Genomic DNA, 15,704 nt, shown 5'->3' on the forward strand with positions numbered 1-15,704 from the left:
TTCCTTTCGCAAAGTACCAAGGCCTCGTTATGTTCAAGGTGACTTTCTACCCAAGTCTTAGATGCTCGAGGAACGAGTTATACATGCCTATAATCCATTCTTTCATGTGCCTAATTTATAACAAGGGCATTTACTCACGGTGATAAGTGTAAGCTATGTTGAACCATGTCCTATTCTTTCGGTATATCTAAATTCTGAAGGTAATGTTTTATCCATGTCTTATGTCTCTGAGTACCCAAGAGTTAGCCTGCAACTTATGCTCTATGCAAGTCAGACTAATGCCTTAGTCTTACTTCAATACTCATGAACTCAAGTCCATATGCCATGGTATGTAGGTACTCATATAAACGCCATATTTTTCATGGTCCCATGCCCCATGTCATGCTATTCACGTTTCATTTCATATGAATCACGTTCCCATGTACGCATGTTCCACCTTACGTCCTCCATGTCCAATGCACCATGTCATGTTTGTGCTCTAAAGAGAAGTATCTCATGTGATTAGTACCTATAATTCCTTTTCTCTCAATCCTTCATGATCCGCTCACAATAATAAGCAAGGTATGCCAAGGTATTCCTAACTACGTTTCAGAGCAAACAAGAGTTCCTTTCCTGCCCCCTATGGTGCTTATCTCAGGAGTATTCTACTCAGATTCGACGTATTCATGTCATGCCTATGCTAGAGCTTTATGAATACCTATGTTAGGATCATATTCTTGTTATATGACTCAAGTTTGACGCATTCACATCGAGTTGCGCTTACATTCAAAGCCTAAGTCATACTCCCATCTCATATTACCATGGTGATATACGAACGTCTATGATCAAGTCTCTAAGTATCCAAATCCTACCCGCTCTTAGTATTCAACCCTCATGTTGTAACAATCATGTTTTCGACATTCAGATCCCATGTTATGATATCCATGTTTACACGTATTCGTATCTCATGACAATTTAGCACTCATGTATTCATGTCATCCAGTCTTCATGTATTTATGTCCCACGTCATGCGTCTGACGCCCAGGAAATCATGTCATGTTCGTGCCTATTTCCAGTACTCATGTCATTCGTGCCTACAAATTTTCTTCCAAACCCCATGTATAGTAATCATGTAATCATTCAGCCAATATCCGTGTGTTCAAGCCAGCTCAGTATTTATGTTAGCTATATTCAAGATTCAGTAATCACGTTATGTCACATCATGCCTATTAAGATACCCTGTGAGTTCTATGTTGGTACTTTAGTTAGCTGGCAGGCATTTGAGAAATGTCGTGAGGGTCTGAATTATGAAGGAAGTCCTGCCATAAATTTTGTAGATTCCAAAGTTAGTAGCGATTCTTAACCATAGTCATAAATCGAGGACAAATGTTTCATGATTCTCATTCATGTAGGTGCTACTCAGTTTTATGTTCCCCATGTACATGTTTCCATGCAATCACGTAATCAGTTCTCATGATCCATGACCATGTTCCCCCGTAACCATGTCAAGCTCTTATGTTTTATATCATGTTTCTTTCATGTTCATGTATTCAAGCCATGTCCAGCCATATTCTTAACCATGACCCATCATTCGAGGACGAATGATCCCAAGGAGGAGATATTGTAACACCCCGTACCTTTAACCTAAGCTTTGACCATGATCCTAGACTTAGAAAACCAGATAAAGAATGTGGGAATTTGGAATTTCCCTGTTCAGTTGTAAGATAAGGGTTTACGCCCATGAACAGTGACCGTATTTCAGTATACGGGCCGTATTTCAAGTCGTAAACTAGTACCAAAGATTTCTGAGCATTCTGGAATTTGACATTTGGAGGCTACATTGTTAAATACGGACCGTATTTCAAAATACGGCCCGTATTTCAAAACGTATTTGGAATTTTGGAAAACTTCCTTGATGAAAGTTGTAGAGCTTTGAAATACCTTTCCAACGGTATATTATGGGGGTCAAACGGACATCTGCGCAAAGAGTTATGACCATTTTACTGAAGAGACGCAGTGCAGTCCGTATTTCAAAATACGGACCGTATTTCAAAATATGGCCATTATTTCAAAATACGGCCAATATTTAACTGGGCCGAAAATTTAATTTTTCGAGAACAGTATATATTCGTCCATATCAGTTCAAATCATTATTTTCCATTCCTTTAAGCCCTAGAACGACCTCCTATCCTCTTTCATCATCAAGAACACCAAGGTAAGCCTACTCTAATTTTCCAAGTCAATTCTAATACATATCCTTGTAATCTAAACAAGAAATCATCATTCCAAAACTAGGGTTTCCAAGAAAACCTATCTCAAGGTTCAAGAATTCAAGATTTTGGAAATCTTCTTCAAAGCTCAAGTCTTTAATTCAAGTTTTGGAGCGACTAAGGTATGTAGAGTTACTATCTACGTGTGGGAACATCATTGTTCTTCCCCACGCCTCATAATCCATAAATTATGATTCTTTACGAAAACTAGGGTTTCTATACCATGCTCATGATAACCCTAGGTCCATGTCCATGATTATATTATGTATGAATTGTTATAATTTCATGATTGAGTTCTTTATATTTCTTTATGATTATTAAGAATCTGTCCGTAATCTATGAAAAATCCATATATCTCATTCCATGGGTTCATGCATGCTAGTTTATGATATATTATGCTATTTTCAAGAAAATACTATACATGTTTTACAAGTTCATGCAAGCAAGCTATAATTTATGACATCCATGTACAAGCAAGTTATATTCATGAAAACCATGGGCAGCAAGTGCCACTTATTTTACATGTTCATGATTTTGGGAGTTGCTTTAATTACCGAGGAAGGCTTCAGATAGCCTGAAACTACGTAGCCACCGTAGGATGAGGATCGCTCCACCCATGTCCCGGACGATCTCTCATAATGACTGGATCCTTTCATATTTTATTAAATCTCATGTTCCCTGGCAAGGACTGAGTGTTCTGCTGGCGGGACGCAAGAACCAGACCATGGATCGGTTATAAGTTATTGCTTTCCCTACTTATGATATTTTTACCATGTTTTATATATATATATATATATATATATATATATATATATATATATATATATATATATATATATATATATATATATATATATGTATTCATGTTCATGACCAGGTTTCAGTTCCTATCATTATTATTTCATGTCCCATGTTATTTCATTCAGTTGCTTTACATACCAGTACATTCAAAGTGCTGACGTCCCCTTTCTATTGCCCGGGGGTCTGCATTTCACGATGCAGGTACTGATATACAGGACGACACATCTGCTCAGTAGGACAGCATTCGTATCAGCTTATTGGTGAGCCCCATCTCATTCGGGGTTTAGTCAACTTTTGTTTTATGATTAGTTATGCATCTAAGGTATGCTGGGGGCCTTGTCCCAGTAAGTATGTTTTTCAGTCAGACTCATGATAGAGGTTTCATAGACTAGACAAGTCAGTTATGTGATGTCAGACATTCGGAGTCGTATAGCCATTTTGGCTCATTCATGTTATTTCCGCACTCATATTTAAACAAGTATTTATATTAAGTATTATGACTTACTACGTTTTATAAAGGCTCATCATGAATTCACGTTATATTCCGCTCATGTTATGCCTCATGATGGTTCAGCAAGCCATGTGGTTCGCTCGGTCACATGCAGTAAGGCACCGAGTGTCGTGTTTCGTCCAGGCCATGGTTCGGGGCGTGACACTTTTTATATATTTACAAATCATAGCTAGTTTTTGTTGTATTCGGTTGTATTTCGTGTTTTTGAAATACACGGAAATACAAAATCCGGCAGAGTTCGCGTTTTTAAAATACACGGAAATACAAAATCTGACAGAGTAAAAATAGGTTGTATTTATGGAACAGATTCTCTTCTTTCATTTTAAATGGTAAGTCAGATTAAATCAACCCATGTATCACGCATAACGGCTGAAGTTCCATAATAACCCATATTTCTCTCTCCAAATTACTCCATTCCAAACTTTTAGAAATACTTCAAAATATAGAAAAATATACACTGGAATACAATGAAATATGGCTGATTGTTTAAGAAATATAAAATTCTAGTATGCGTATATACAATGGAATACAATGAAATATATCATAAATTGTTTCATAAATTAGAAATACATTGAAATATAGCGAAATCTACTGAAACAGTACTACACTGAAATATACTGAAACATTTTATCAAACACTTGGTGGGCATAAAGTTCCACAACTCTCATCGGAGGTGGAGTATGCGTTGGATTCATGCCGGGGAGGCGGTAGAATAGCGCCATTATCAGTGAGAGAAGAGATTCAACAATTATTAACGAAAAACAGAGAGCAATTCTACCAAAATAGTAGTTTAATGGTGGACAGGCGTTGGAATTTGAGGGCGTGTTGATGCACTGCGCTTTCTTCGCCTTCACTACTATCCTTACAGTAGAAATCCCATGGCCGGTGAACCACCGCTGCCGCCGCAGAGAAGAAGTGACAGTGTCGGAAAAGTAAGGAACAAACCAAACAAGATCAAGATCCTTCAATGGATTCATCAAAGAGCCTTTAGAGATTGAAGAAGAATCTCCAACTTCCACACTAACCACAAATTCACCAAAAATCCAAGAAGAAGAAAAAGTTAACAACTTTGAGAACAATTCTTCTTCTTTTTCATCAAATTCTTCTACTTCCTCTGCTTCTTTTGGCTCAATGAAAATCAAGAAGAAAACTTCAAGTATTTGATAAATGGGGCTTCAAGTATTTTCAGGAATTTGATAACTTGTAGAGCTGTGGATACTGATGAATCTGGAATTGTTCCACTTAGAAAAAATAAGACTTCTTTAACTGCTTCTGGTGAAAAAAACAGTGAGTTTTTCTTCAGAGATTTGTAAATCAGAGAAACTTAGAGGGTCTCAAAGGATTTTTGGTACTGCTTGGAATCAGCAAACTGATGGAAGGAAAAGCTGTGATGGGGCATTCAGTTCGTCAAAGAATAAAAGTGAATTTGGCAATCGTAGATCAGTTTCTGCTAATCATAAGCCAATCAAAAGAAGTAGATCTCACAGATCGAGGGCGGCGTTCGGAGGGTCCAGGCAAGGGAAGTAGATCATAGATCTAGGGGCAAGAGAGGGGACGGAGAGAGAGAAAGAGAAGGGTGAGGGAGAAATAGATTTGAGAGGTGAGAGAAAACCAATTTAAAAGAGAAACTTGTGAAATACAAAATACTAGTTATGATGTGTAATTTAAGAAAATATTTTAGCTATGAACAATAAATAAAATAAAAGATAGTTACTATTCATAAATAGGTCTTAGAGGTAGGTATGACAAGTAAATTTTTCAATTTTAATTTCAAATCATGGTTTGAAATCATATCCAAACGAGCGTAAAAAAAAAAATGTACCAGTGTATTCAGAGCTATGCTTGATGTGGAGCTTTTCGACTAACTAGTGCAACTTATCTTAATCTTTATTAAGATGTGGAGAATATATAAGCAAGTGTATGCATGCTTAAGAAACCTATTTCAAAATAATCAAGATTACTAGAATAGCTACATTTTACAATGTTTGCAGATTTAATTAGTGTGCTGTCCAATAGATAGAGAGTAAAACCAACCAAAATCACTCCCCTTATAATCCACAATTATTTGTTAGCACCTATGGCTATCCGTATTAGTTTATTCTCAAAATTCAAACTATTTATTTAATTTGATTCCTTTCTGCCATGATTCGATGTATTATCAGCCGTCATTACCACCATGCATGTGAACTCTATTTTGCGGCACCTCAACTTTTTTTCTTATTTTCTATATACAAGTAGACCAGATAGAGTTCGAATTTGAATTTTATGAGTTTCAAATTTTAAAATAATGATATCAGGTGTCAGCAATTTGATTTTAAATTTAAGTTTTAAATGTATTTCGTAAATGCCTTAATCTAAATATAAAAATTTGCACTAAATCTATTGACTTTTGGCCGAACTCTTAAATAATAAGTTAATTAGGAGTATTAAAGTTGAGCAAAGAGTATTATTCTTCATTTATTTATTATAAAAAGTGTGTAGTAGCTAACAAATTTTAATTTCAAATCTTCATTTTTCTTTTCTTAATTTTTCCAGCAAAGCAGTTATCTCCCAATTAAATTAATGAGATGCAAACACCACGTTATAAAAAACAGAGGATTAATATATTTCTTATAATGTGAACGAGTGACCTTGGACTTGTTTGATGCAATGCGCCGATACGTGAACTACGCTAAAAATTAAAATGTTAATTTCTCTCATATTTGTGCCGAAATATTGAATGGAAACAAAAATTATACTTTTTCTATGGAGAAATTATGCCACCCAATTTTGTCTTTCCACTATTGAATTGTGAATACTGTATCAATTAAAGTAGTTTTATAATACCTCACATTGATAGAATTGAGTTTAAGTTTTATGTACATGTCAGTGTAAATAATTTTTATATCATTAGGTCATTTTTACCTGTCCTAGCAGATAAGATGATTTTATTTTCATAATTTTAAATCACACATTTTAATATGACTTACATTTTAATATCTTTTAGATGTTCTGATGATATAAAAATTATTTACACTCACCATATACAAAACTTAAACTAGAACTTAATTTAACCTAATCATCTTAATTAATGCCTACATCAACTCATGGCTACCATTCCATAAGCACGTGCTAGAGTGAGAAAGAAGAAGTAAAGACTATCACGGAGCCGGAATTGAATTCTTTAATTTCTTTTTTCTTTTTTTCTTTTTTTCTTTTTTTTGTATTCATGTATATATCGCCACACTCCCCTACTCTTCAAGATAATCCAAACTCCTAAGTCACAATATTTTTTCTTTCCACGTGTTTAGTTTGTTCTTTAGCAGTGGCACTGTACTCTCCACACAATACAATATATAGTAGTCTTACACTCTCTTGATAATTTGTCATGTACAAAAAAATCATTTGAATGATCTAGCTCTTCTACATTATCAACACCATGTCCACAACCTATAATTTTTTAGACTCATTTATTAAATATTCGAATCTCTAGATCCTTCCATCTCTCTTTTCTCTTTCTGATCAATAAAACGACAATCTTACCTACACGAAATTTAGCATCTTCTTCCACACTAAGACATTATCCTCTTGGAATTGTACGTAGTACAGAACAAATCAGTTACAATTGAATAAAGCACTAAACCCCGGCCCCCATGAAAACCACGTTCTCAAGCTCACGTCAATCTTGTTTTTTCTAACCATTATCGTCCACTTCCACCTTGTCCACGACTGACAAAACTCGTATAATAGTTAGCAGTACTGAACAAGCGAGTCACTACAACTTAATAATGAGTCGGTTTGAAAGCTGGCCAGAGCCAATTATACGAGTTCAAGAGCTGTCCGAAAGTGGCATTAAGGAAATCCCCAAACACTTTGTTAAACTGCTAGCGGACAGACCATGCTTCAAGGAGACAACGTCCCATGTTAAGGAAGAAAATAATATTCCATTGATTGACCTAGAAAACCTGAATTCAACCGATGAATCTATTCGACATGAAACAATGGAACTCATTTCTACGGCGTGTCGGGACTGGGGCTTTTTCCAGGTGGTGAATCACGGTGTTAGCCATGAACTCATGGCTAACGCACGTGGTGTTTGGCGAGAGTTTTTTCAACTTCCATTGGAGGAGAAGCAGAAGTTTGCGAATTCTCCAGTTACTTATGAGGGTTATGGAAGTAGGCTTGGAGTGGAGAAAGGTGCTAAATTGGATTGGTGTGATTATTTCTTCCTTCATTATCTTCCTGAAGGATTGAAGGACGATGACAAATGGCCTAGTCTTCCTATTTCATGCAGGTGAACTTTCATTTTGCTTTTTCCCATTTTATTTTACTGTATTACCATCTCATCTGAAAGACTTCATGATGTCTGATAATGAGGAATGGGGAGACTCGAACTTATGACTGTTGTCTGATACCATCCAAAAGTTCTAGATGTTACAAATAACACATTTTTATTTATTTAATTATATTTTTAACAAAAGAAGAGTACGGTGATCGATTAACCTAGCTAGGTAACTTGTCTTAATTAGTAATATATCCACTCCGTCCATCTTAGATAATACATACTATTTTTTTATTAATTAGTTCGTTTCCAAAAAAAAAAAGGACACATTTCTATATTTAAAATTAATTATAGTTTAAATTTTTTATTTTACCTTTAATACAATAATTTTGTAGCCATAAAAATCTCATAATATGTTTAATATCACAACTTTCAGAAAAGTTTCGTCCTTTTTCTTAAATCAAATTGCGCTATGTAAATTGAAATTGTGCGAGCACAGGATCTTATCAGTAACTTTTGAGAGAGAGATTTATGCAAATGAAGACAATCATTCACTAGAATACTTAATGGAATACATCAACATGTGTACCAATAAGTTTGCTCTACATATCAGACCTACATTCTGTACATCAATATCGAGGATTGTGAGTGTGGTCCTTCGATAGTTGTTATATATGTGGTCCTAATTGGGTAGTTTAATTTATTTAAACTCTAGCTGTCTTTCCTCACGTTTTTCAATGAAACACGTCCAACGTGGTAGTGTTCATCGGATTTAAATAATACAGTATAAATATAAAGGATTTTACACGATGATTATGAGTGTTTACCATATTTTAGAGTTTATGTGTCACTATACTCTTTCTTTTTTAGTCTGTCTCAAAGAAAATGTGACTCTTTTATAATTAGAAATAACTTAACTTTAAAATTTTCCTTTTACTCTTAATGAAATTATTTATAGTCATACAAATAAGATTTGTTTTAGACCACAGATTTCATAAAAGTCTTTTTTTTTTTATTTCTTTCTTTAACTTTATGATAAGTCAAATGATATCATATAAATTGGACAGAAAGAGTATAAGTCATTAAACCACACTTGTTATAAAGATTATCTCCAATATAACACCGTAGACATTTTAAGTGATCTGATCGTATAAAAAAATTCTTATTGTGTCAATGTATATATAAAATTAATAAAATTGATTCGTTTTGCAGATCTTAATAATAGTTTTAACTTCTAAGTACTTTATCTTCATTTTGTTTTTTCACTTTTTGTTATTTTTACGACCTCTCCAGGCAAACCATTGCAGAATATGGACAAGAAGTAGTGAAGCTATGTGAAAAGTTACTCAAAATCTTATCTATAAACCTCGGATTAAATGAAGATTATCTACACCAAAGCTATGGAGGAGACAGAGAAATAGGTGCATGTTTAAGGGTAAATATTTACCCAAAATGTCCACAACCGGACCTAACACTGGGCCTCTCTCCTCATTCTGATCCTGGTGGCCTGACCGTTCTCCTCTCTGACACCAACGTCGCCGGCCTCCAAGTCCGTCGTGGCGATAATTGGATAACTGTTAAACCTGTTCCTAATGCCTTTGTTGTCAACATTGGAGATCAAATTCAGGTAAATACATGTGTGGAAAAAAAAATTATAACTTTGTTGCTATTTTCTAGTGTACCCTTTCATAACAATTGTCATGTGCCGAATGTGGCATATGAAGTTTTACTTGACCCCAAGCCAGCCTTTGCTTGTCTCGTGTCTTTTGGCACGACTCTATGCCCATCAATGTAGATATCGGGTCCATCTTACTTTTAACCCAATACATAAATTTATGTACATGGTAAATTTAAATTCATATTAAGAACCTCAAAGATTGAACCTATAAAATTTAAATCTTCAATCCGTCTTTGATCCCCATGAAAAAGCACTTCGGATCTAGAAGGTTGGCATGTGTCAAGTGGGACTATGAGCACCCCCACGGGTTATTTATGTGTCACCGTCTCTATAAATCGGCCTGTGACATCGTACTTGGGATCTAGAAATTGATTCGATACTTAAATTAGTTCAAGCTGAAAGCAGTAAGTTGTCAGTAGCATTTGGGAGCTGCACTAGTTAATATTCATTAGCGAACATAATTTTGTTTTCCAACACAAATTTGTTAGTATTGAAAACCAAATTAAACGTCCATATCATACCTAAAAAATCATTTCAAAATTCTACACGGGCTATTTACGTGATTGTTTAATTTATAACTTCTCTATTCACTTAAATTCTGAATATGGTGGTCTAATTTAATGTTGTACATTTTACAGGTATTAAGTAATGGAATGTACAAGAGTGTAGAGCACCGTGCTATCGTTAATTCGGTCAAAGAACGTGTTTCTATGGCATTGTTTTATAATCCAGGAGGTGACATACTTATCAAACCTGCAGATGAACTTGTAACGGAGGACCAGCCGGAGATATATTCTCCGACGACATTCAACAAGTATCGAGCTTTCATCAGAACAAGGGGTCCTTATGGCAAATCTCAAGTTGAATCACTAAAATCCCCAAGATAATTAATATTACCTTTTTATATCTAGGAGGTCATTAAATGTATTGGCAATGTATATGCCATTATATTGCTTACTACTGCACATGTATTTTGATATTTCCATGTCAGGTCTTTCATGCTTTTGCCAAATTCTGCCTCTTTATACTAAGGGAACTTCAATATGTACTTGCATTTTCCCCTAAAAAATTCTCTAATATTGGTAAACTCGGGTTCGAAAAATGGTGTGTGAACATTTTTCTTTCATTTTCTTCACTGAAATTTCATCTTATCAGTGAAAAAAATGGTAATCTTTTTTTGTATTGTGGTTGTTCATCTTTACTACTCCCTCTGTTTTATTATTTGTGACGAGTTCATGCGATAATTATTGCTAAAGACTATATAACGAGTTCAAGTGCCCATTCACAAGTGATGTGGGCTCCAACGTAACATCTCTGCGCGTCTAGAATTTGTATCTGAAGCGTGGATAATATGATAATATGGGACACCAACATCGAATTAAGGTGTGCGTCCTTAATAAGGTGAGAATTGCACAAGATCGTATAATTAAGGAGTCCAAATTTCCATCCCACAAACTATATATGTGGAGTCCAACATGGGACAAAGATTAAAAATGAAACAAAGACTTTTGAGATTTTTTATCTTAAACATGTTATGACATTTGTATAACTATAAAATATAATCATGTCATTGAGGATAATATGAAAAGTTTAAAAATTAATTGATTTTCAAATATATAGCGAGTCACTCTCTTTGAAACTGTTGACCGTGGCCCATTCCATTTAGGAAAATTTACTTGTCGTAGCTACCTCTAAGACCTATTTATGAATAGTAACAACCTTTTATTTATTAATTTTTTGTAGCTAAAATATTTTCTTAAATTACACATCATAACTAGTATCCTGTATTTCACAAGTTTTTCTTTTAAATTGATTTTCTCTCACCTCCCAAATCTATCCTCTCCCTCACCTTTTCTTTCTCTCTCTTCGTTCCTCTCCTACCCCCAAATCTATGAGATTTATTTCCCTTGCCTGAACCCTCCAAACACCGCCCTCGCTCGTTTCCCATTACCCCTCCCTTCCTCCCTCCTCCATCTCCACCACCAACGCCGACGTCAGCACCACCACCACCACTACTACCATCTCTATCTTTAAACTCGATAAGCTTAAGGTTCTAGCTCTTCATATCTGAACTCCATATGCTTCATGTTGTTGCTTTAGAAGAAGATATAGTTAAACTTGCTCCTACCTACACGACTGAAAGTAAAACCTTCATTTTTAATGCTGACAGACTTTATTATTCCTCCTATATCCGGCCCTTTTAGCAGCAGGTGACTTAATAGATTTGGGTTGCTTTGCGTTTGCTGGAGTAACCTTCTTTGTCCTTTGGTACCACCAGATCTCGTTTGCCCTTACCCCTCCCTCCCTCCTCCATCTTCACCGAAAAAGTAGTCGTCATTTGGCCGAACTTCTGCACACTTTCTTTGATTATATTTGTTTGGGTCAATCTCTTAGGAAACAACACCTGCAGTTGGTATATGAATTGAGACTCAATCTGTGACTGAAATCTGGTAATGGGAAAGAATTGACACTCCCATTTGTTCACTTCAACTAAAATTCCTTCCTGCCCGCCACATGTTTGAAATTTGGCCTCAAAGAAGGATTTAGTTATTGCTTACCTAATCTCCGGAGCAATCAAAAGAGGCCCTACTCGCCACTCTTTTCTTTGAAGATTAACGCCTCCGCTAAGCTTCTCATGTAAATCGTTATGAAGATTCGGGCAACTAAATGTCATTTTCATGATTTTTATATTTTGTTGTATTTGATCTTTTTTTGGTGTAAATATAGTGAATGTTTCAAATATAAAGCCTGCTTTTACTCCACTCTATTTTCACGACTTTTATATTGTTGTATTTCAATGTATTCATCTTTTTTTGGTGTAAATATAGTGAATGTTACGATGGGACATTTGTAAACAATGATATACAACTGCTGGGACATTTGTATTTTTCTGTATTTCAAAACGACGAAATACAGCCGCTGGTGTATTTACGTGTATTTAAAAAAATTGCAATACAACTGAATCCAGCAATATGATGTATTCTGAGAGACTTCTTATTTTTGGAAAATTATGTGCTGAGTTTCTTTGAATTCAAACAGTTTGGAATGGAGTAATTTGGAGAGAGAAACATGAGTTGTTATGGAACTTCAGTCGTTATGCGTGATACATGGTTGATTTAATTTGACTTACCATTTAAAATGAAAGAAGAGAATCTATTCCATAAATACAGCCTATTTTTACTCTGCCGGATTTTGTATTTTCGTGTATTTCAAAAACGCGAACTCTGCCGGATTTTGTATTTCCGTGTATTTCAAAAACGTGAAATACAACCGAATACAACAAAAATTAGCTATGATTTATAAATATAGAAAAAGCAGCTATAAATTGTTAAAAGCTATTAAAAGGTAGCTGTTTATGTAAGTTTCACTTCCATTTATAGAAGCCTGCAACACATGCCCATTAGTGATAGTTTTCATTCTACTTAGATAGCCAATTTTACTTTCTCTACCCAGTTGGGTTTTATTTTGTGGTCAACTATGTTAAGACGGTTTCCAATGTATAAGTGGATCGGAAGGATCCAGAACACAACTAATAAAAATATTTTATCATTTTGAAATAAAAGTTTCTCTCTTTTTCTCTCTCTTCCCCATCGATGAACTAAGGTTTATTTTCAATATTTTGCTTCCGCATCTTCTTGTTTCTAATCGAACATGGTATCAGAGCATGGATTCGAGTAGATCTCAATCTGCTCTTTCGATCGAGCTTACCCTCAAATGATAATTTTGAGTTTTAGTATTTCGAAATTCGAGTTTTCTGCAAATTTTGAGGTGTTTCTTTGATCTATGGAGTTATTTTGAAATTTCTGGTGTTATTTGATGAGTGTATCCAGTAATTTTCGGGGTATCACAATATTCAAGGCTTTTACTTCTTCAAGTAGTTAGAAGAAGGACGGTAACAAATTTCTACTCTTCGCTTTATCAGTGTGACGAGTATTTGGAATCCTTTGTATTTTTGTGTTGCATTTGTGCTATACTTTCGCTATTGTGGTTGAATTTTGTGTATATTTTGTCATGGGAACTGAGAATAGTGCTAGAGTTTCCACATCTGTTGAGGGTTTCGCCCCTTTCTCAATTGAACAGACTCACACGTTCTACGTACATCCTTCTGATGGTAGTCAATTAATTGCTGATATTTTTTATGGTGATCGATTTGTATTGTGGAGAAAGAATATGTTAATGGATTTGTCAGCCAAAAACAAATTAGGACTTATCACGGGTAAAGATGCTAAACCAACACTAGACTCCCCTTATTATCCCTATTGGGAGCGTTGTAACGATATGGTTATAGCTTGGATAACCAATTCATTGTCCAAAGACATAAAATCCAGTGTCATGGGCTTTAGCACAGCCAAAGACATTTGGGCAGACATAAACGAAAGGTTTGGTCAGTCCAATGGCTCTAAGTACATTCAAATCCAAAAGGAATTAAGTAGTCTTGTTCAAGGATCATCTGACATTGCATCATTTTTTACCAAGTTGAGGAGCCTATGGGATGAACTCAGCACTGCTTATGTGGGTCCTGTATGTACATGTGGTGCTTTAGCAAAGCTTCTAGAAGAACAGAAATTGTTTCAATTCCTTGGAGGGTTGAATGAGTCTTATTCTACCTGTAAGAGTAACATTCTCATGATGCCTTCCCTACCTTCTCTTAGCAAAGCATATTCAATGCTCCAGCATGATGAGAAGCAGAAAGAATCTTGTAATTCTGTACCTAGTTTCTCAAATGATTCAGTCTCCTTTTCTGCCTCTGCTGGGACATCTAATAGTAGAGGACCTTCTCAAATGATTAATTTTGATAACAAAAGATACCCTCCACCAAATTTTGACAACAAAAGATACCCTTCACCTTTACAATACAATAAAAACTTTGACAATAAAAGGTACCCTTCAACTACACCATTTTCTCTAACATTCTCTTTTTTTGCAGGTATTGTAAAAGAGCTGGACATGTAATGGAAAAATGACATAGGCTTCATGGGTACCCTCAAGACTTTATGTTCACAAGAAACAAGAAGTCTGCTTCATGTGTTCAGACTGAGAATTTTATTGGGGAGTCCTCTGGTTCTGGTATATCTGCTAGTAAGGTTCCACGCCCATCTGAAGGTGGTGGACATGGTTTTAGTCCAGAACAGTACCAACACCTAATGACTTTGATGCATAACAATCACATGTCTTCCCTCCATTATCCATATTATCCAAAAGGCAACAGGTGATGCATCTACATTTGCTAGTTTTGCAGGTGTGTTTAGTTGTTCTGTTTTCACTCCAGATGGATATAATGTTTGTGCATCTTCTTTATTAGATAAAACTCCTTGGATTCTAGACTCATGTGCAACAAACCATATGAACCCTCACAAACAGCTTTTAAATAATGTTCAACCCCTTACAACACCTTTCTTTATTACCTTACCAAATGGATATAAGATCAAGGTAGTGTCTACTGGCTCATTACAGCTTAGGCCAGACATTACCTTTCCTAATGTCTTGTTGGTTCTTTCATTTCAATTCAATCTTATTTCTATTCATAAAATTATCTCTCAACTTAATTGTCATGCAATTCTTACCACTTCTCGTTGCTATGTACAGGGCCCTTCTCCGAGGAGGCCACTGGAAATTGGTAGAGTTGCAGGTGGATTGTATTTTTTCAATTCTGTATACAGTAATATTCCTTGTAATGCTTTGTCTAGTTCTGTTTCTGACTGTTCTAGTTTGTGTCCAGTTTCATCTCGTATTTCTTCTTGTAATGTTTCTTCCACAAATGTAAATTCATGTAATGTTCTAACGAGGCCAAAGTGCATAGTAAAGTTCGCTCTTACTCTGTCAAATTATAGTATAGTTTAAGATATCGTCCCACAGAGATTGGAACCACCTAGGCTACAGATGCGTATTGTCTTGGGTACTATTTGAGAGAATCAAATTGATGAAATGAGAGGTTTTGAAATTATAAATTACTTAAAATAAAATAAACAACTTATTAGAAAATTTAAAGAGAAAAGAGTTGGGAGTCGTTGAATCCACTTGGTACAATTATAATAAAATCTCATTCTATTAAATTCCACAAAAGAATAGAAAAACTTATTTGACTTGATTTGTGTTATGAGGAATAAAGACCTCTTGCGATTAGCCCTTAAAATCACTAAACTTATTTGAAACAATCCCTCCGCGAGAATTAGAACTGAAAGAAATAAGATAGAGACCCCTGAA

The 15,704-nt window shown here is 35.2% G+C and overlaps 1 protein-coding gene across 1 annotated transcript; it reads left to right on the forward strand.

Moving 5' to 3' along the window:
- The first annotated feature begins 6,810 nt into the window (after positions 1–6,810).
- On the forward strand, positions 6,811–10,602 carry LOC132606794 (jasmonate-induced oxygenase 3-like). The gene is made up of 3 exons (XM_060320424.1): positions 6,811–7,834; positions 9,116–9,449; positions 10,139–10,602. Exons 1-3 carry the CDS (start codon positions 7,329–7,331, stop codon positions 10,385–10,387), a joined length of 1,089 nt encoding a protein of 362 aa, XP_060176407.1. The 5' UTR covers positions 6,811–7,328; the 3' UTR covers positions 10,388–10,602.
- Positions 10,603–15,704: the final 5,102 nt, after the last annotated feature.

Source organism: Lycium barbarum, chromosome 8 (genome assembly GCF_019175385.1).
Source record: "Lycium barbarum isolate Lr01 chromosome 8, ASM1917538v2, whole genome shotgun sequence".
In the NCBI taxonomy this organism is placed as follows: Eukaryota; Viridiplantae; Streptophyta; class Magnoliopsida; order Solanales; family Solanaceae; genus Lycium; species Lycium barbarum.

Excerpts from the sequence above, each read along its gene's own strand:
- LOC132606794 (XM_060320424.1), top strand. The coding sequence starts at position 7,329 with ATGAGTCGGTTTGAAAGCTGGCCAGAGCCAATTATACGAGTTCAAGAG. Across the intron at positions 7,835-9,115 it reads AGTCTTCCTATTTCATGCAG|GCAAACCATTGCAGAATATG; the intron begins GTGAACTTTCAT and ends CGACCTCTCCAG. Across the intron at positions 9,450-10,138 it reads ACATTGGAGATCAAATTCAG|GTATTAAGTAATGGAATGTA; the intron begins GTAAATACATGT and ends TACATTTTACAG.